Raw genomic sequence first — 21425 nt, 5'->3', positions numbered from 1 at the left:
GGGTCCCTTGCCTGGGCCTAAAGCGAAGCCCACGATTGCGGGGCCGCTGCAGCTGCGGGTCCCCGCTGCCCGGGCCGGACGCCTAGGCCAGAGGTGTCAGGCCTGGGCAGGGGCAGAGCCTGCAACCGCGGGAAGCTGGGGGTCCCCTGCCCAGGCCTGACACCTCTGCCGGAGGCCTCAGGCCTGGTCAAGGGGCCGATCCGGTGATTGGTGATCGGAGGGTGATGAGGGTAAACTCCTCTGGCCGAGGCATCAGGCCTGGGTGGGGGGCGGAGCCGGGGATTGGGGGGATATGATGGTCCCCTTGCCCAGGCCTGAAGCCTGGGTCAGAGGCGTCAGGCTTGGGCGGGGGGTGGAGCAAGCGATCAGAGGGAGATGGGGGTCCCCTGCCCAGGCATGATTCCTGGGCCAGAGGCCTCAGGCCTGGGCAGGGGTCAGAGCCAGTGATCGGGGGGAGATGGGGGTCCCCTGTCCAAGCCTGACACCTCTGGCGGAGGTGTCAGGCCTGGGCAAGGGGCCGATCAGGCGATCGGAGGGTGATGGGGGTCTACGCCTCTGGCCAAGGCATCAGGCCTGAGCAAGGGGCAAAGCCAGCAATCGGAGGGGTCTGGGGGTCCCCTGCCCAGGCCTGACGCCTGGGCCAGAGGCATCAGGCCTGGGCTGGGGAAAGAACCAGTGGGGGGGGGGGGAATGAGGGTCCCCTGCCCAGGCCTGACGCCTCTGTCAGAGGCGTCAGGCCTGGGCAAGGGGCCGATCCTGCAATTGGAGGGTGATGGGGGTCAACGCCTGAGGGCTCCCAGTATGCGAGAGGGGGCAGGCTGGGCTGAGGGACACTCCCCCCCCCCCACACACACACACCCAGTGCACGAATTTCGTGCACCGGGCCCCTAGTTAATAGATAATACAGGAATAAACTCTGTATAGTGTACTCACAAATGTAACCTTCTTTTGCCCACCCACGTATACATTTCTATATATATATAGAAGCCTAATCGAACGACCAGAATGACCGGTCGATCAGTCGCTATGATGCACACTGACCACCAGGGGCCAGATGCTCAACACAGGAGCTACCCCCTGGTGGTCAGTGTGCTCCCACAGCCAACATACCCCCCCCGTGACTCACCCCCCCCCACCTTCCCCAGCTGGCTGGCCAACCTCCTGCAGCCCCTGCCTCTCCCAACCCCCCACCAGGCCAGCCCCTGGATGGCCCTAATCGGGGGGCCAGCCGACCAACTTCCTGGGGTCCCTCCCCTCCCACGAGCCAGTCCCCCAATAGTGCCGGCCAGGCCAAGGGACCCCACCCGTACACGAATTCATGCAATGGGTCTCTACTCCTATATAATAAAAGCCTACTATGAAAATCGAACAGCGGAATGACCCGTGGAATGACTGGTTGCTATGATGTGCATTGACCACCAGGGGGCAGACGCTCAATGCAGAAGCTGCCCCTAGCCAGCAGGCCCCAGGCCAGCCAAGGCAGGTGCCAGCAGGGGCCCCCCAATCACCCCACCATTTGCCCTGCAGAGGGAGGTGATGGGCGGGGGGGGGCTGGCAAGTGACTGGCAGCGGGGGGAGGGGCCGGCTGGCAAGTGAGCCGGCACTGTCCCCTGATCACCCTGCCAGTCGCCTCCCACAGAGGGTGCGGGCTGGTGCTGCCCCCCCAATCGCAGAGGGAGGTGACCCACAGAGGGAGGTAACCTGGCACCACAGAGGGAGGCTACCAGCGGCAGTGGTGGGGGGCGGAGCTGCTGAGCGGGCAGTGCCAGGCTGGCCAAGGCAAGTGCAAGCGGGGGCCCCATGATCACCCTGCCGATTGCCCCGCAGATCAGCCCTGATCGCCAGTCAGGCCTAGGGACCCTACCCATGCATGAATTTCGTGCATCAGGCCTCTAGTAATATATATATCACTCTTCTAATTATTACAAAATGAGATGACCATAACATTTTTAAGCTTTTATCTGTTTTCTCATATGAAGATACCATCTATCTCATTTTCCTCATTTGAACTATTTCCCCATCAAGATCCTTATCTGGCATGAATTCAAATTCATGTTTCCGTTTTAAATATTACAAACTTTATGTATGAACAATTTTGATTTTTTGTGAAATATTCATTTATGCTTTATTTTAATATTTATTTTTCAGGCATATTGTATTTTAGCAGGATCCTTGTTATCTGAAGGAGGTATGTACTGTCATAGTATTTCTTTTAATTTAGTAAAATATATTTAGTTGTTCATTAAAAAAACTGGGAATAGGAATCTAAACTTTGTCTACTTTTAAGGAGTAAACTCTATATGATGTACTGTGGCTGTTTCTGTAAAGGGTGGGGGCAACAGAAAAGCTATTTCTTCTAGAGTATCCTCCTATATAATAAAAGGCTAATATGCAAATTGACCGAAAGGTGGAACAACTGGTCACTGTGATGCGCAGTGGCCACCAGGAGCAGACACTGCCTGCTGTCCAACTGCCGGCTTAGGGGAGTGGGCCTAAGCTGTCAGTCAGACATCCCCCAAGGGTTCCTGGATCCTGAGTGTATGAATTTCGTGCACCAGGCCTCTAGTCTATATATACAAAAACCCAGCAACCAAACGGTGGAATGACCAGAATGACTGTCGACCAGTTGTTATGACGCGCAGTGACCACCAGGGGGCACAGACGCTTAATGCAGGAGCTGCCCCCTGATGGTCAGTGCGCTCGGCTGACCAGGATGCAGCCTCTAGCAGGCCCAGGGTGAGTCCGAATTTCCACACCTATCAAATACCTGAGAGAATCCAAACTCTGGCCTGACCTCACCAGCTGATGTAGGCCCTCTAAGGTGTGTTCTAGAAAGAGCACGGGGAACTGGCATAGGCGGATTGCAAGAGGGGACGTGACTGTGGACCCCCTGGGTAGGCTGTCCTGATGGCTGAGGATCCTGGAGCGCAGCTGCCCTGAACATACCAATGGTGACTCTGACCTGGCATCATACATCAAGGACATTCACCTAGTGGCTTTGGGGTGCAAAGCTCTCTGCCAGGTTCCTCCAGGACACAGAACACACCTTTACCCAGGACATTACCCTGAAATACCAGCTCAGACTAATTTCCTCATTCAGCAGCTGCTCAGAGGGCGGGTCCACAGCCGCTTGGCTGACTGGGATGAGCGGCGCTCCCACAGCAGACCCATCCCCGCAGGCCACGCCCCCACCAGTGCACGAATCTGTGCACAGGTCCTCTAGTCATATCATAAAACTCAGAACATTTGAAATATAAAAATATAACTATATACGGAGTTCTAAAAAAATGAGGTTTTAGTATGTTAATCAAAGAAGGCTGTCATTTTTTGTAATACAAATACATCAGAGTTTCTGAAAGTTTCAGCTATAGCAGTATTATGACAGAGAAGTGCTACTATCATGTATGAAACTGCCTAATTCACTGCTTTACTCATAGTATGTTTACTTCTGAAACGTTGTCACTTTCTATGCATACTATTTCGTTCATCTTTGTCTATAAAATGGTGATAATACTACCTGCCTCAAAAGGTTGGGAGGATCAAGAATGACTATGCTTACTTAGTGTGGTGCCTGCCAAATAGTAACTGTCCAATAAATTACGTCTGTTATTGTGGTAATGATATTTAAGTTACTATGGTTTTGAAATACGGGATTCATTATGTTTGATGATTAATTGGGTCCTTGATAATGACTAGTTAATACAGAACTTTTTCTTAATTCCAACCATGGCATTAAAGTGTTATGCATATTTATCTTTTGAGATACCATCTTTAAAGTTGAGAGGCATGAAGTTTCTCCTATGCTGATATGAATGCTTTTCTTTCAGCAACACTTCTTGTTGCTGTAAATGAACTTCGTAGGAGTGCTGCAGCCAAAGGAATGTCATTTTACAAGTATGGTATGTGCTTTAGAAACCAGGTGTATTATTTTATCTCCATTATTTGCTTAAAATTGCCTAGTACTATTGCTTTGTTCCTTATAGATATGTACAAAATATATCTCAGTGTCTTCCCTATGTGTGGCTCTTATATATGTATCAGTTCATTAAAAAAGAGAAATGTAATGTAAATTGAACATGAATACTTTATATTTGCATTTAACTTACGTAAATTACAGCATTTATGTATATGCTTATATAACTTAAAAAAACAATTTGAACATGTAAGCCAAGAAATTGTTTGCTCTGAGCAGTGTTTTTAAAATCAGGATCTCACACATTTTTAATCTTCATTTATATCTTAATTTTAAATGGATACTTATTAAAATGTTATCTGAGAATATCGAGATTTCAGAAAGTTTCTTTTTTATCTCTCCCCAATGATTAAGTAATGGAAAGTCGTGATCCTAGTACAAATGTTATATTGTTGGAGGATACTGCAGCAGTCTTGGGAGTGACAATAGCAGCCACTTGTATGGGCCTTACTTCTATAACAGGTAAATATTCCTTATATTACAGGTGATTTATTTGTACTACTTAAATAATCCTATGTGGAAATTTTCTTTTACATCATTGAATAATTTTAAACTGATAGATTGTTAGATGCTAATTTTATACTACCCTAACTTATTAACTTATTTATATAAAACATTTGGTCAGTAAAAGTGTAAAATTTCTCTGAGTTAAGAATTTCTCTTAGAAATAAAGAAGGCTGTTAATAGTGCATTTCTGTAATACTCTAAACCTTTCTAATTGTGACTTAATGAATTACGCAATTATTCTTTACCATAAGTTACACAATTATTCTTTGCGTATAGAAGTATTGATATTTGTCCTAGTGACCTGACAAATTTATTAATATAATGCAAGAGAGAACTTCAATAAACTCTAGAGTGCTAAATAAATATATATTGTGACTGTTGTTAATTTGTCTTTTGCACTGTTAGTCCCAATGATAAGTACTATTGCTTTCCTATTTCCTTGACTCTCAAGTTGGTTCTACCCTCATTTCAGTAGCTAGTTAAGTGTTTTAAAGGCCAGTACAATACAAATGAATCAGAAGACAGAATGTAAATCAGAATCATTTAGTATGCAAAGACTCAAATTTCCGAGCCTTGGAATGGAACTCCTTCCATTCTTACCCATTTGTTTTTGCATATTTAAATAATTTGAGGTGATAAGCTCTCATAGTTCTGCAGTGTTTTTAAAATACTCTAAAATATGAACAGGTCTTTCTCATTTTGAATATACATTTTAAGTCTGAACCAGCATTCTTTAATGTTCACTGTGATCCAGAATATTTCTATAAGTTTTATTGTTTTTCTGGTTAACTTTATCATTTTAGACATAAATCATTACTTAGCAAAACTTCAGGCTTAAGAAAAGTGTGACTTGACAAGTAAGTCAACTTTTAATAGATTATTTTCTTTTATATTATAATGTTAACCAGTCAAATCAAACATAAAATTTTTGTTTTAAGAGTATTCACATGAATTAAATTTTAATTAGTTAAATTAATGCATTTAAATTTAAATAACATGCCAATAAATAAATAAAATATTTTTTAGCTAATATTTCTGTGACTTCTGTAGGATTATTTATATACATATATTTTTATTTTTATTTTTTTATTTTATTTTTTTTATAAAATATATTTCATTGATTTCCCACAGAGAGAAAGGGAGAAGGATAGAGAGCTAGAAACATCGATGAGAGAGAAACATCGATCAGCTGCCTCCTGCACCCCCCCCCCACACACACACACACTGGGGATGTGCCCGCAACCAAGGCACATGCCCCTGACCAGAATCGAACCTGGGACCCTTGAGTCTGCAGGCCGATGCTCTATCCACTGAGCCAAACCGGCCAGGGCTATTTTTAAATAAAAATGATGAAATTTGAGTTTCTAAAGTGCAATGCAATATATTTTATTTTAAACTCTATAATTATATGCCTCCTAGTACATTATACTGTATTCACAAGTGGATCATTTTTAAGACTTCAGTACAGATAAGTCAATTTACTTTTCAGTGTTATATTTTTGACTAAATATTAGTAAAACTAGTATGTAAATTCAGTTTTTTAGTAAAATATGTTTTATCAAGCATTAAGAGACTTAAATTTAATCTTTAGAATATAAAGATTTCTCTAATTATAAAAGCCACGTGTTGTAATATTTAATTGATGTCTGTTACATAAATACTAGAGGCCCAGTGCATGAATTCGTGCACGGGTGGGGGCGTCCCTCAATCCAGCCAGTGATTGGGGCCAATTGGGACTGTCTCACCCAGCCCTGATCAGGGCCGCCCGGCCAGGGGGAGGGACCATGGGAGGTTGGCCAGCCACAGAAGGTTGGCTGTGGGAGCGCACTAACCACCAGGGGGAAGCTCCTGCATTGAGCATCTGCCCTCTGGTGGTCAGTGCATGTCATAGCAACTGGTTGTTCAGTCAACCGGTCGTAATGGTCTATTAGGCTTTTGTATATATAGAATATATAGATTAATCTACACATTTATAGATGATAAATCATCTCATTGGTTTTGGAAGAGAATTAATTAAGCCCTAACAAATTTTAGAATCAGAATTGCCTGGAGGTTAGGAAGACACAGAATCCTAGACTCCACCTCCAGAGTTTTTGATTCAGAAGATATAGGGTAAGGCCTGAGAATTTTCATTTCTACTAAGTTGTCAAGTGATGCTGATGCTGATGGTCAAAGGACTATACTTTGAGAACCACTGCTCAAACATACCCAGAGCAGCAATGAATAAACTTTCTTTTTAGTATCCAGAATAGTATTACCTATGTATCACCCTTGGTTGAATGATAAAGGAGTGACCCATATAAGTTTTTGTATGGCTTTTATAATTTTCTCATAGAACCTTGGTAGGAATAAGACACAAAAATTGTTATTTCAGTTTTTGATCTTACAATTATTTTGTCAACCTGGGATAGGAAAAGTGCTACTGATACTGCTAACAGAAATGGACTCTTTATTATGTTATTAATTTATAATAAAAGCATAATATGCTAATTAGACTGGACATCCTTCCGGACGTCCTTCCTTCCAGACAAAGCCGCAGCGGGTGGGGCCCCCCAATCACGGTGGCGGAGGGCAGGGGCTGGGGCCAAGGCCCTTGCACGAATTTCGTGCATCAGGCCTCTAGTATGTATATAAATTCTCTAATCTGAAAATGCTCTGAAGCCTCACCCATATAATGGCCAGTTGCAAAAAACAGATCTTAAATAATTAAACCCCATTATACTCCCATGTAATATGAGGCAAGTTGTATCATTCCCATTTTGTAGTAAGGTAAATAAATCTATCAGGAGAAAGTCATTAAAGGAATCAGAATGAATTTGAAGTCCCTTGATTTATTGATTATGTTCTTTGCTCACTAAAGTTCATCGAAATAATAGAAAATGTTAATTTACTGACTTCTTATGTGCTTTATTTAGGCAATCCACTGTATGACAGCCTGGGTTCTTTGGGTGTGGGCACCTTATTAGGTGTTGTCTCAGCATTCCTCATTTACACTAACACAGAAGCACTGCTAGGGCGATCCATCCAGCCGGAACAAGTACAGCGGCTTACTGAACTCCTGGAGAATGACCCATCAGTAAGGTCAGTTTATTCCTATGCTGCTGCTGAGGTTCACAGAATCATTAAGAAATAGGTATGTTTGGTTTGTAAATACTTCCAGAAGAGGTTTTGGATTCCTAACCTTCAGAACTTTTTAATCTATTACTTTTCAGAGTTGCAACCTTACAACAATTAGCAAGTGAAAGCATTTAAGAAACTCCTTAAGTTTCCTTTTAAATTTTGTGTATCTTTAATTTTTAGAATAAGGAACAGAAGTTTGCAAAGTAGTTGCCTCCTTAATGTGGAACCACTTGGGTGGATCTTTCATATTTATATTTGCCTTATATTTGTATTATAAATTGAATATACTAAATTTAAGAAGATTTTTAATCATGGGGAAGTGATTACCAAATTTAAAATAATTTATATTCTCTTCAAAAATAAACTTATTTTAGTTTATTTTAAGTTTTTCCTTATAATCTTTATCTTTTAAATTATCTATACTAATAAAAGGGTAATATGCTAATTAGACCAGACAGACCAGATGTCTTCTGGACATCATTCTGGATGTCCTTCCTAACTAAGCCAGGGCCTGGGCCAAGCCACCCGGGGTCCCAGGTGCCTGTGGCCGGCCCAGGCGAAGCTTGCCCAGGGTCCTGGATGCCTGCTGGCAGCCGGAGGAGGGAAGCCTGGGTCCTGGGTGCCAGAGGAAAGCTGGTGCCAGCAGCCAGGGGAAGGAAGGCCTACTCTTGCACGAATTTTTGTGCATTGGGCCACTAGTATAAGAATAAAGAACAAAGACGGGAGAGAATCAGATACAGAGTTCTATTTTTTTTTTAAATATATTTTTATTGATTTCAGAGAGGAAGGGAGAGGGAGAGAGAGATAGAAACATCAATGATGAGAGAGACTCATTGATCAGCTGCCTCCTGCATGACCCCTACTGGGGATTGAGTCCACAACCTGGGCATGTGCCCTTGACCGGAATCAGTCTTGGGACCCTTCAGTCTTCAGGCCAACACTCTGTCCCCTGAGCCAAACTAGCTAGAGCGAGATACAGAGTTCTAATAGTATTTTTCAGTGAAATTCAGCCACAGTGTGATTTCAGAGTGAAGTGGAAGGAACAATCCTTTAAAATTCCAATTTTAAACTTTAAAATAAGAGTGTATTTTTCTTCTGGGTTATAATTAAACTCTTTGAGTTAAATCTTTTAAGAATGGCTTATATGTCTGAATTGGTAAAACAAATGAGTGATTAAGCCCTGTATGTTTAATCTTGAAAAATAGTTTCCTAGATGGATCAAGATTAGAAATTGGGCATTCTTTTTGTTGTTGTTAATTCTCACCTGAAGCTATTTTTTCATTGATTTTTAGAAAGAGTGGAAGGGAGGGGGAGAGAAAGAGAGAAAGAAACATCAATGTGAGAGTGACACTCCCTTGGTTGCCTCCTGCAAGCACCCTGACCAGGGCTGGGGATCAAGCCTGAACCAAGGAATGTGCCCTTGACCTGGATTGAACCTGGAACCCTTCAGCCCTCGTGCCAACACTATCTACTGAGCCAAACTAGCTAGAGCAGAAGTTGAGCATTCTGTGGACTAAAGGGTCCCAAGTTCAATTCCGGTCAAGGGCACATGCTTGGGTTGTGGGCTTGATCCCCAATAGGGGGCGTGCAGGAGGCAGGCAATCAATGATTCTCTCTCATCATTGATGTGTTTTTTCTTCTTCCTTATTTTAAATTTTATTGGGGTGACATTAGTTTCCATGAACATACAGGTTACGTGTGTGGGTTACTAATTTACAAAATCTGTATACAGGCCATGTGCCCACCACCCAAAGTCACTCTCATCATTGATGTTTCAATCTCTCTCTCCCTCTCCCTTCCTCTCTGAAATCAATAAAAATATATTAAAAAAAAGAAGTTGAGCATTCTTAAAATAAGTATTAGGCTTAGTAACTTAATGTAAGAAAATCCATATTAATGTCTTTTCCTTGTGATATCTTTGATTTTGGTATCAAGGTAATACCTTATAGAATAAGTTAGGGAATGTTTCCTTTTCTTATATTCTTTGGAAGAGTTTGTGAAGAATTGGTAGTATTTCTTCTTTAAATGTTTGGTAGAATTCAGCAGTGATGCCATCTGGGCATGGGCTTTTCTGTGTGACTAGTTTTTTTTTTATTACTAATTCTATCTCTACTTGTTATACATCTTTTCAGATTGTCTTTTTCTTCTTGAGTCAGTTCTGGTACTTTGTGTCTAAGAATTTGTCCACTACTTCTGAGTTATCTAAAAACAGTTCATAGTATTTCTTTGTAGTTCTTTTATTTCTTTAGGTTTAGTAGCAGTGTCTCTCCTTTCAATGCTGATTCTAGTAATTTGAGTCTTCTCTCGTTTTTCTTGGTTGGTCTAACTAAAGGTTTGTCAATTTGTTGATCTTTTTAGAAAACCATCTTTTGGTTGAATTCATTTTCTGTTATTTTTCTATTTTCTATTTCATGAATTTTTGCTCTAATCTATATTATTTTCTTTTTTCTGCTTGCTTTAGGTTTAGTTTGCTCTTTTTCCAAATTTCTTATCATGGTAGGTTAAGTTTTGATTTGCTGTCTTTCTTCTTAAGATAAGCTTTTACAGTTATAAATTTCCTTCCAAGCTCTACTTTTGCTGCATCCTATAAATTTTGGTATTTTGTGGCTTCATTTTCAATCATTTCAAATAATTTTCTAATCTCACTTTTGATTTCTTCTTTAGCATTGGTGATTTATAAGTGTCTTAATTTCCATGTATTTGTGAGTTTCCCAGATGTCTGTGTGTTATTGATTTCTTACTTTATTTCATTTTGGTCTGAGAACATGTTCTTTAAATTTACTGGCTTATGACGTAGCATATGCTCTATCTTGGATAATGTTGTATAGATGTCTGTTAGATTTAATTCATTTATAGTGTTTAAGTCTTCTATTTTCTAGTTAATCTTATTGTCTAGTTACTAGGTGTACTGGTTAATAATGGCAGATTTTGTAATCAAAGAAAACACGATAATTTCAAGAGAAACATCAAAAGTGCTTTATTCAAAGTAATGTCCATCGCTAGCTACACATTTCCCCCATCTTCCAGGTAATTTGTGGATACCGTCCCAATAGAACTTTTCTTGTTTTGAGGCAAACCATTCAGAGACCCAATTTTCCACTTATTCGTATGTTTTGAAGTGCTGCTCAGAAAGTGTGTGTGCCATCGATCAGAACAAGTGGTAATCTGAAGGAGCAAGGTCTGGCGAATACGGCGGGTGGGTTAATACTTCCCAGGCAAGATCTTTTAACGTGTCTTTAACTGGTTTTGAAGTGTGTGATGGTGCCTTATCATGAAGCAAAATTACTTTGCCGCATCTCTGGCCCATTCTGGACGTTTTACCATCAACGCATTGATGAGAGAGAGACATCGATCAGCTGCCTCCTGCACACCCTCTACTGGGGATGTGCCCGCAGCTAAGGTACATGCCCTTGACCGGAATCAAACCTGGGACCCTTCAGTCCACAGATCGACGCTCTATCCACTGAGCCAAACCGGTTAGGGCCATATGAAGTTTTAAAGCTTGCTGTCAATACAACAAAATAGCATACATATCAAATCGCATATATATCAACATATGTGTAACTCCATCTGTTGAAAAAAAAAATCTACATTATTAACTGGTACACCTACTAGTCTTTCCATTACTGCAAGTAGAATATTAGAAGACTCCGGCTGTTATTGTTGAATTGCCTATTTCTCCATTTATTTCTGTCAGTTATTTATGTATTTTAGTACCTTGTTGTTAGGTACATACATGTTTATAATTTTGCATATATTTATAATTAAAGTGTAAAAAAAGAGCTATAAGTGGAAAGACTGGCTGGCAAATTTGAACTTTTCTGCAAGAGTGAAGATCTGTATATTAAATTGTTGGAAAAAATAAATGCTGATAATCCAGAAAGTCTATATAGTTTTTAGATAATATATTAGTTATCTATTGCTATGTGACAAAATACCCCAAAATTCAGTGACTTAAAACAACATTTATTACCTCACAGTTTCTGTGGGTCAGGAATCTGGCCATGGTTTACCTAGGTCCTCTACTTCAGGATTTCTCACAGACTGTCATTAAGGTGTTAGCTGGGACAATAGTCATCTTCTGAGGATGGATCTGCTTCTAAGCTTACTCAGTTATTAATAAGATTAATTGTTTTGCCATGTGGTCTTCTCCAACATGGCAGCTTGATTAATCAAAGTATACAAGCTGAGAAGGCAATAGAGACTGAGGGTAAACAAGATAAAAGTGATGAAATAACATCTCATCACTTTGCCATGCTCTGTTGGATAGGAGCAAGTCACTAGGTCTAGCTCATATTCAAGAAGAGAGGCTTGAAAAACAGGAGGCAGGGATCATATGGAGCCATGACAGGTACTACCTATGACAGCTTAGTTTTATATAAGAACACAAGGAAAGTGTGTATTAGAATGTTTTCATTAGCTGCTACTCGTGTATTAGCCAAATATTCAAATTTATTAATATTTTGTAAGGACTGAGGTAGATATGCTTTTTTAAAAAGAATAAATTGTATAGCCTCTTGACAATCTGGATAAGTTTTATTTCAACTTGGAAACATATGACTTTATCAATATTAATTCCTTTTTTAAAAGAATAATTTATTGATTTTTAGAGAGAGAGGAAGGGAGTGGGAAAGAGAAATATCAATTTGAGAGTGAAAGAAACATCGATTGGCTGTCTCCTGCACACCCCCTACCAGAGATTGAGCCTAAAACCCAGGCATGTGCCCTTGACCGGGAATTGAACAGGCAACCTTTCGATGCATGGAATGACACCCAACAAACTGAGCCACACCAGCCAGGGTAATATTAATTATTCTTATTTTTATCCTAGATAGTTAATAAATATGTTTCTTTATATAGATAAGAATTTCAGACTCAGTATTTAGTAACTTGCTCAAGATTACTCAAATTAGAGTCAAATGTTTTAAGAGTACTTGTAGTCTCATTTAGACTTGTTTTCCCAATAGCTCTCTATGTCCCTAGGATTCAGTGTTTTCTTATTCTCTTATATATCCTGTATAGATGTTATAGTGATGATCATAGAAAGAAAATAATTTCTCAATAGTTCTTTTGGTGGGGAAGATTGATTCCAGAGGGTAAGGGCAGAAAGGATGAAACACAGTTATGTTTGAGCTTCTCTTTCTGGGAGGCAAAATGGTATACTGGAAAGACCACTGGGTTTGGCTATCTGAAGATATGGGTGAGTCCTGGCTCTGCTCTTGACTGGTTGAATTACCTTGAACAAGTCACATGTGCCTCTGTGGGGCTGTTTTATCATCTGTAAAATAAAAATACCATCATACCTACTTTGTAAAAGCCATTCAATAAATGTCTGCCATGGAATTGATAACTTTAGGCATTTTACATATGTGTTGACTCAGTTTGTTATATCTGTTTCATTAGGTATTTATGACTAAGCTGTTCTAATAGAGTACTTTAGAGCGTTGTTTGAAAACTTTTAAAGAAGTTATTTAGCCCTACCTGGTTTGGCTCAGAGCGTTGGCCTGCATACTGACAGGCCCAGGTTCGATTCCTGTCAAGGCACATGCCCGGGTTGCGGGCTCGATCCCCAGTAGGGGCCATGCAGGAGGCAGCCAGTCAGTGATTCTCTCTCTCCCTCTCCCTTTGTTTCTATCTCTGTCTCCCTCTCCCTTTGTTTCTGAAATGAATAAAAATATATATATATTTTAAAAAGCTATTTAAAAAAGAAAAAAGGGACTATGAGATAGAATGACCAGATTATAGGAAAGTAATTTAGAGTTGATTATTAAAAATCTATCAACTTTATAATTTATATTCAGATTACCATTAAATAATGTTTATTACGTTTACATCTTTGGCATTATGTAAAAATAGCTAAGTGGACATTTGTTTGGAAAATGATAGGTGCACGTAATGGTAAGCACTCTGAAAGCCATCTTAGTCCATTTTCATCACTGGTGGAAAAAATAATTCTAGACTATGTATGTGCCATTAAAATGTACATACGTGTAACCATTTGTAACCATTGTTATTGATTGCAGGGCAATTCATGATGTTAAAGCCACAGATTTGGGACTAGGTAAAGTAAGATTTAAGGCAGAAGTAGATTTTGATGGACGAGTTGTTACAAGATCATATTTGGAAAAACAAGATTTTGACCAAATGCTACAGGTAAGTGTATGTATTTATTGTTTTCTTATAAAGCCAATGGTTTAAAAAGTTACTTTTTAAGTAAATGAAATAAATCTTTTAAAAAAGGTTTTTTGAGACAGAAAACAAGAGAGGGACAGAGAGAGAAACATTGATGTGAGAGTGAAACACTGATGGGCTGCCTCCTGCACACCTCCTATGGGGATTGAGCCTGCAACCTGGGCATGTGCCCTGACCGCGAATTAAACCAGCAGCCTTTCAGTGCACAGATGACGCCCAATAAACTGAGCTACCTTGGCCAGGGCTAAAATAAAACTTTTTTTTTATAGCTCATAAAGTCACTTTAGCTTTCAACTTCTTAGGGTTTCAAAATTTGACAGAGATCCTTTTATTTACTATAAAGTGGACTAGAGGAGAGAGAAGTGCAAACGTATAAAGTGCTTGCCAGGCATCTACATATATAAAGGGGTAATATGCAAATTAGCCGGGACGCCATAACAGTCACGACTGCTCAGGAGGAGGCTGCGCACGCAGGTGGGTGGGAAGGGACTGCTGCGCAATGAGGCAAGCCATGGATGGCACAGGCCGCTGCCCGGAGAGAAGAGGCTGGGCCTGCCCGCAGCCACCACGGCCAAGGGCAGGCCTGGAGAGGGGAAGGTGGGGTCGGTCCTGCCCGCATCCTCCACAGCCAAGGACAGTCCTGGAGAGGAGAGGGCGGGCCTGCCCCCGCCTGCAGCCGATGTGGCTGAGAGCAGGCCCAGAGAGGAGAGGGCCTGCCATCCATGGCATGCCAGCAGTCCCACCTCTGCACATGAGCTGCAGAGGAAACACCTTTTCTGACCGCTCATTGGCTAAGCTCCTGGTACACCACTCACAGTGTTCTTGGTAACTTGGGTAATAAGAATCTAAGAAAGTGATGTATGGTTTTTCCACCTCACTACTGGAAGACAAAACGAAGGTCCGCTGCTGGAGGGGCTAAGAAATGTCATATCCTGCCCTAGCTGGTTTGGCTCAGTGGATAGAGCCTCAGCCTGTGGACCGCAGGGTCCAGGTTTGATTCTGGTCAAGGGCATGTACCTAGGTTGCAGGCTTCTCCCTGGCCGGGGCCCAGATCAGGGCTCATGCAGGAGGCAACCAATCGAGGTGTCCCTCTCACATTGATGTTTCTCTCTGTCTTTACCTCTTCCACAGTCTCTAAAAATCAATGGAAAAATATCCTCAGGTGAGGATAAAAAAAAGAGAGAAATGTGATATCCTATGAAAAAGATATCTTGAAAATGCCTAAAGAAAGTTGTCATTTTTTTGTGGTGAAGGGACTGGAGTCCATGTTGATGAAAACACCTTGGCAGCTGTGGCGGCCGGCAGTGGCAGCAGCAGCGGGGTGATGGGGGCAGTGCCTTCCCCTGATCAGCCTGGTCGCTTCCCACAGAGGAGCCGTCAGTAGGACATCCCCTGAGGGCTCCCAGACTGTGAGAGGTGATAGGCTGGGCTGAGGGACAACCCCCCATGCACGAATTTTCGTGCACCGGGCCTCTAATTTTATATACATTACCTAATGTACTTTTAACAACCCTGTGAGGTAAAGAAATAATATTTTTGTCCTGGCTGGTGTGGCTCAGTGGTTCGATTTCCCATCAAGGGCACGTACCTGGGTTGCAGGTTTAATCTCCTGGCCCCAGTGGTCAGGTGTGGGCAGGAGGCAACCGATCGCAGTGTCTCTCTCACATTGATGTCTCCCCCCTCCCCCCCTGCCATTCTTCCACTCTCTAAAAATTAACAGAAAAAATATTCTGAGGTGAGGATTAACAAAAAATAAAGTTTAAACAAAAGAAATTATATTTTCATTTTTATATATAGGCAAATAAAGACACAGCGAGATTAAGAAACTTGCCTAAAATTGGAGAGCCATATATGGGGTCACATGAATTTAGTTCTCTATGCCTCCAGAATCCATTGTTTCTTTTATTAAGAGTAGTTTAAAAGACGCTCTAACTGGTTTGGCTGAGGGGATAGAGCATTGGCCTGCTGTATAATATTCCATTATATGAGTATCTGAAATTTATTTACCCAGTCTCTAGTGGACATTTATATTGTTTCTCATGTTAAGCTATTAGAAACAGTGCTTTAGTGATATTCTCATACATGTTTCCTTGTTCACATGTATAAGAATTTCTTTAGGGTAATATATAGCTAAAAGTAGGTGGGCCTTTGGGTGAACATATCTTCAACTTCTCTAGATATTGGCAAACTTTTCTCCAAAGTGGGTCCATTTAATTTCCTATTAGTTTATCAAATTTGTTGCTTCACATTCTTACTAGATTGTATTGTCAGTGTTTTGAAATTTTTGTCATTATGGTAGGTGTGAAATAGTATCTTGTTTTTAATTTATATTTCCCTGGTAGTTGTAAAGTTAATAAACATTGAAATTCATTGATCATTGGGATTCCCTCTACTTGTTTCTTTTTTTAGTTAATTTCTCTTATTCTGACAGATTTGTAAACATTTTATTTTTAATATGCTTGATTGTAATTCTTTCTCAATTGAGTATATGCAAATATCTTTTTCTAGTTTGTGATTTACCACTTTGTTGTACAAAAGACTTAATGTGGTTTTTAATTTCAATGTCAAACTTATAATCTTCTCTGTGTGTTTTATAATCTTGCCCAAGTAATCCTTTTTATCCCGTTATCATAAACATACTTTTTTTATTCTCTAAAACAGTGGTTCTCAACCTTCCTAATGCCGCGACCCTTTAATACAGTTCCTCATGTTGTAGTGACCCCCCAACCATAAAATTATTTTTGTTGCTACTTCATAACTAATTTTGCTACTGTTATGAAATTATAATGTAAATATCTGATATGCAAGATGTATTTTCATTGTTACAAATTGAACATAATTAAAGCATAGTGATTAATCACAAAAACCATATGTAATTATATATGTGTTTTCCGATGGTCTTAGGTGACCCCTGTGAAAGGGTCATTCGACCCCCAAAGGGGTCGCAACCCACAGGTTGAGAACCGCTGCTCTAAAAGTTTTACAGTTTGATTTTTACTCTTAGGTTTTTAATCTACTTAGAATTGTTTTTGTTTTTTTTAATGGTCTGAGGTAGAGAGTTAATATTTTCTTTATAGAAAAATAATTGCCCTGGCACTATTTATTGAATAGTGTTTTTGTTTTTGTTTTGTTTTGTTTTGTTTTACCACTAATTTCTATGCTACCTAATGTGGCATTTTACTCAATTTTTCTTGAACATAAGTTTTTCAGAAATAGATTGTTTATTGCCTGTGGCTTGAAAGTTGTCTTTTATTTTTTTAATCCTCACCTGAGGACATGATTATTGATTTTTAGAGAGAGAGGCAAGAGGGGAGAAAGACAGAGAGACAGAGACAGACCCAGAAGCATTGATATGAGAGAGAAACATCAATGGTTGCCTTCTCGTAAGCTCCCTGACCCAGGATCGAAACCACAACCTTTTAGTATATGTGACGTCACTCCAACCACCTGAGCAGAGCTGGCTTGAAAAAGTTTTTTATTTTTCATTAAACTTAATGGTGTTATAACTTTTTTAAAGAAATCATCAACATATTACTATGATTTTATAAAATTTTTGTTTTTTGTTTTTCTGCTATCATTTCTTTATAGGAAATTCAAGAAGTAAAAACTCCTGAAGAACTAGAGATCTTTATGCTTAAACATGGAGAAAACATTATTGATACTTTAGGAGCTGAAGTAGATAGACTTGAGAAGGAACTAAAAGTAAGATATATTCATTATAATATAATATAATGTAATGTAATATAATATAATATAATATAATATAATATAATATAATATCTAATAATAGACAAACATGGTAATTGACCGTACCTTCGCTACGCTTCCCATAGGCTAATCAGGGCAATATGCAAATTAACTGCCAACAAAGATGGTGGTTAACCGCCAACAAAGATGGCAGTTATTTTGCATACGTAGGCGCAATGCTGGGAGGCGAAAGGGGAAGGATGGAGGAAGCCGCCTGCCGCTGACGGTGATCGGAAACCCAGGCGGCAGGCAAGAGCCCTGCCCCCCGGTCTGTGATCAGAGAACCGGGGCCACCTTTGCACGCCCCCCGGCCAGTGATCAGAGTAGCTGGGCGGGGCAGGGAAGAGGCTGGGCTACTAGTAACATAATATAATATACTATAATATAATTTATTTTTTGAGTATTTACTGTATGTCAGACACTATGCTAATTGCATCTTAAGTATATTCTCTCAGTAGCCCATAATGTATTGGTTGCTTTGGGTGAGAAAATGATTGGGTTGGAAAAATTAGATGATTTGTTGAAGTAAGTAGGGTAATTGGGATTTGAACCTATGGAGCTCAATTCTAACTTCTTTACTTCTATCACTGTTCTATACTGCTTGCTTAGTATTTAAAATAGTCAAATGTTTTAATTTGTTAAGTTAGGGAAAAATGGCGTGTGACCTGAAACATACACATGCATTTTACTTTTTTAGTCCATCTGATGTTATATTTTCTGTTTGTTTTGTTCATTTGGAGATCCTAACAAGCTATTGGTTATTTTACTGAAATATTACTTGATTAGACTTAAAAACTCTCCGTGTTCTCAGATTGTCATTTATTGACATTTGAGTTCTATTTGTTTGCAGTAAATAAAACTTGTGAATGATCTTTAACATAGCTTGTTGAAGGCCATGCATTTTTTTTCAGTTGATGTTGGCCAATCTTTAGTTTTGTTAAAAATTAAAGGGAAACAAAAGCAAAAATTGAGGGGAAACATATCACTGCTTTCTCTCTTTTCTTTTACAATTCAGATCTGATCAGATTAATAGAATTACTTCAATTAAGATAATTTTATTAATATTAATATTATAGTTCACAAACTTTGTCAGGCCGAATTTTTGAACTTTGTACATGAGCAATTCTCACATATTTTACATTCTTAAAAATTACTGAGGACCCAAAGAGCTTTTGTTTGTTTATAGTTGTTGTTATTTACCAATTCATAAATTAAAACTGAGAAATTGAAAAATATTTAAAAACATATATTGATTACATATTAATGTAAGTAACATTTTAACAAAAAGTAAGTTTTCCAAAATGAAAAAAATTAGCGAGAACAGTGGTATCCTATCTAATAAAGGACAAAAGGGTAATTAACCGTACCTCCGCTACGCTTCCCATTGGCTAATCAGGGCGATATGCAAATTACCTGCCAACAAAGATGGCGGCCAGCAGCCACGCAGCTGAAGCAAACATGAGGCTTGCTTGCTCCAGTGATGGAGGAAGCCAAGGTTCCCCCCCTGCTGTGGCCCAGCTCTGAGCTCCTGAAGCAACAATGTTTCAATTATAGAAGGTAAATAAATCCCAGAATAAAAAAAAAAGATAAAAAGGAGAGGCTGGGAGCTTCAGTTGCCAGCCAGCCTGAAAACAGCCCTCAGCCCCTCATCCAGGCTGGCCAGGCACCCCAGTGGTGACCCCCACCCTGAAGGGGGGTGTGACCAGCTGCAAACAGCCATCAGCCCCTCACCCAGGCTGGCCAGGCACCCAAGCGGGACCCCACCCTGATCCGGGACACTCTTCAAAGCAAACCAGCCAGCCCCCACCCGTGCACCAGGCCTCTATCCTATATAGTAAAAGGGTAATATGCAAACTGACCCTAACAGCAGAAAGACTGGGAATGACTGGTCACTATGACACACACTGACCCCCAGGGGGCAGACTCTCAATGCAGGAGCTGCCCTCTGGTGGTCAGTCGCTCCCACAGGGGGAGCTCTGTTCAGCCACAAGCCAGGCTGATGGCTGCCAGTACAGCAGTGGTGGTGGGAGCCTCTCCTGCCTCCTTAGCAGCGCTAAGGATGTCTGGCTGCAGCTTAGGTCTGCTCCCTGCTGGCAAGTGGACATCCCTCAAGGGCTGACCGGCTGCCAGAGGGATTTCTGATTGCCATCCCCCCCCAGGGGATCGGGCCTAAGCCAGCAAGTGGTCATCCTCTGAGGGGTCCCAGACTGCGAGAGGGCACAGGCTGGGCTGAGGTCCCCCACCCCCGAGTGCACAAATTTTTGTGCATTGGGCCTCTAGTTGTTTCATACTTTTGTAAAAATCAAAGACAGCTAGATTCCTATATCTGTTTCTACATTCAGTATGTTGCCATATATTGTTTTGGTTGAAGAATATGAAGAAAGGAAGCAGCTCTTAAGCGTATTCTTATGCCTTTTTAAATGATAGTGTTATTCTCTTTTGATACCAACGACTGACAACGGATAACCTCTTTTAAAAAAAAAATCCTATGTAATAGAAGCTTAATATGCAAATTGATTGAACGGCGGAACGACAGGTTGCTATGACGCGCACTGACCACTAGGGGGCAGACGCTCAATGCAGGAGCTTCCCCCAGCCTAGCCCAGGCGGGTGCCAGCGGGAGCCACCCGATTATCCCTCTGGTCACCCTGCAGAGGGAGGTGACCAGTGGCAGGGGGAGGGGGGCTGGGCTGGTGAGCGGGCGGTGCCAGGCCAGCCAAGGCAGGTGCCAGCGGGGATCCCCCCAATTGCCCCACCGGTCACCCCACAGATCAGCTCTGATCGCTGGCCAGGCCTACAGACCCTACCCATGCACAAATTTCATGCCCTGGGCCTCTAGTATATAGTTTATTCATTTCAGAGAGGAAAGAAGAGGGGGTTAGAAATAGAAACATTGATGATGAGAGAGAATCATTGATCAGCTGCCTCCTGCATGCCACTACTGGGGATCGAGCCCGCAACCCAGGCACGTGCCCTGACTGGGAATCGAACCCTGACCTCCTGGTTCATGAGTTGATGCTTAATCACTGAGCAACACCAGCCAGGCACAACTGGTAGCCTCTTAAAGCGTAGTTGCAATGTGGAATCTGAAACCATATCAATGAACTTTTTATATCTTTATGAAGTTATGGGGCACAGTCCATGGGACCACCCTCGTTTCTAACACTGTTGCAAAGTTTGAGGGGTTCCTTAAAAGCACCATCAGGTTAGATAATCCACTAGGAATTTCAGAACTCACTAAATGCTATTAAACTCACAGTTAGGTTTTATTACAATGAAGAGATACAGATTAAAACTAGCCAAGGGAAGAGAGGTGCATAGGTCTGAGTTCCAACATAGAGCTTCAGTTGTCCTCTCCCCATAGAGTCATGGACAGTATTTCTTTCCTAGCAACTGTTTGACAGTTTGCAAAGAATATTGCCAATCAGGGAAGCTTAACTAAGCCTTCGTATCAAGAGATTTTGTTATTCTTCATAGTTGACTGTCTAAGCAGCTGACCTTACATCTTCAGCTCCTTCTGGAGGTAGAGCAGACACTGTGTGGCTGGAGGTAAAGACATAATTAGCAGTCAGGACGTTCTAAGGGATTGGAGATCACCTCCCAGTAGCCAAGGACGAACCAGACCTCTCTTTGGGTATGATTAATTCTCTACTAGGTACTTTTATATTAAAATCTGTTGGCCTGTCTTGGTACTCTGAATGGATCTTTTACCCATGCGTGATTCTCTAGTATTATGCATTGGTCATTTGGAAAACAAGTGATTGCCTGAATCTATGCACATCTTTCAAATGTTACATTTTAAAGTAGAAGCTGTCAAGTTCACAGTGATGGTTATGAGTTTTCCAACATTCTGATTTTCACTTGAAAGCTTGCATTATTAGCAACA

At 41.0% G+C, this 21425-nt stretch overlaps 1 protein-coding gene across 2 annotated transcripts in view; it reads left to right on the top strand.

Annotated features, from left to right (window-relative positions):
* Positions 1-21425, top strand: part of SLC30A9 (solute carrier family 30 member 9) — a 77472-nt gene that overhangs the window by 46997 nt on the left and 9050 nt on the right. For both annotated transcript variants that reach the window (XM_081086550.1, XM_081086549.1), the window contains 6 exons: positions 2149-2188; positions 3828-3899; positions 4328-4435; positions 7396-7561; positions 13624-13753; positions 17381-17494. In XM_081086550.1, the coding sequence (XP_080942676.1) occupies positions 2149-2188; positions 3828-3899; positions 4328-4435; positions 7396-7561; positions 13624-13753; positions 17381-17494 (630 nt within the window). The remainder of the gene's footprint in view (positions 1-2148; positions 2189-3827; positions 3900-4327; positions 4436-7395; positions 7562-13623; positions 13754-17380; positions 17495-21425) is intronic.

The sequence above is a fragment of the Myotis nattereri genome (genome assembly GCF_964212035.1).
Source record: "Myotis nattereri genome assembly, chromosome: 1".
NCBI lineage: Eukaryota > Metazoa > Chordata > Mammalia > Chiroptera > Vespertilionidae > Myotis > Myotis nattereri.
The sequence above is the reverse complement of the archived record's forward strand: the minus strand, read 5'-3'. Positions and strand labels throughout refer to the sequence as shown.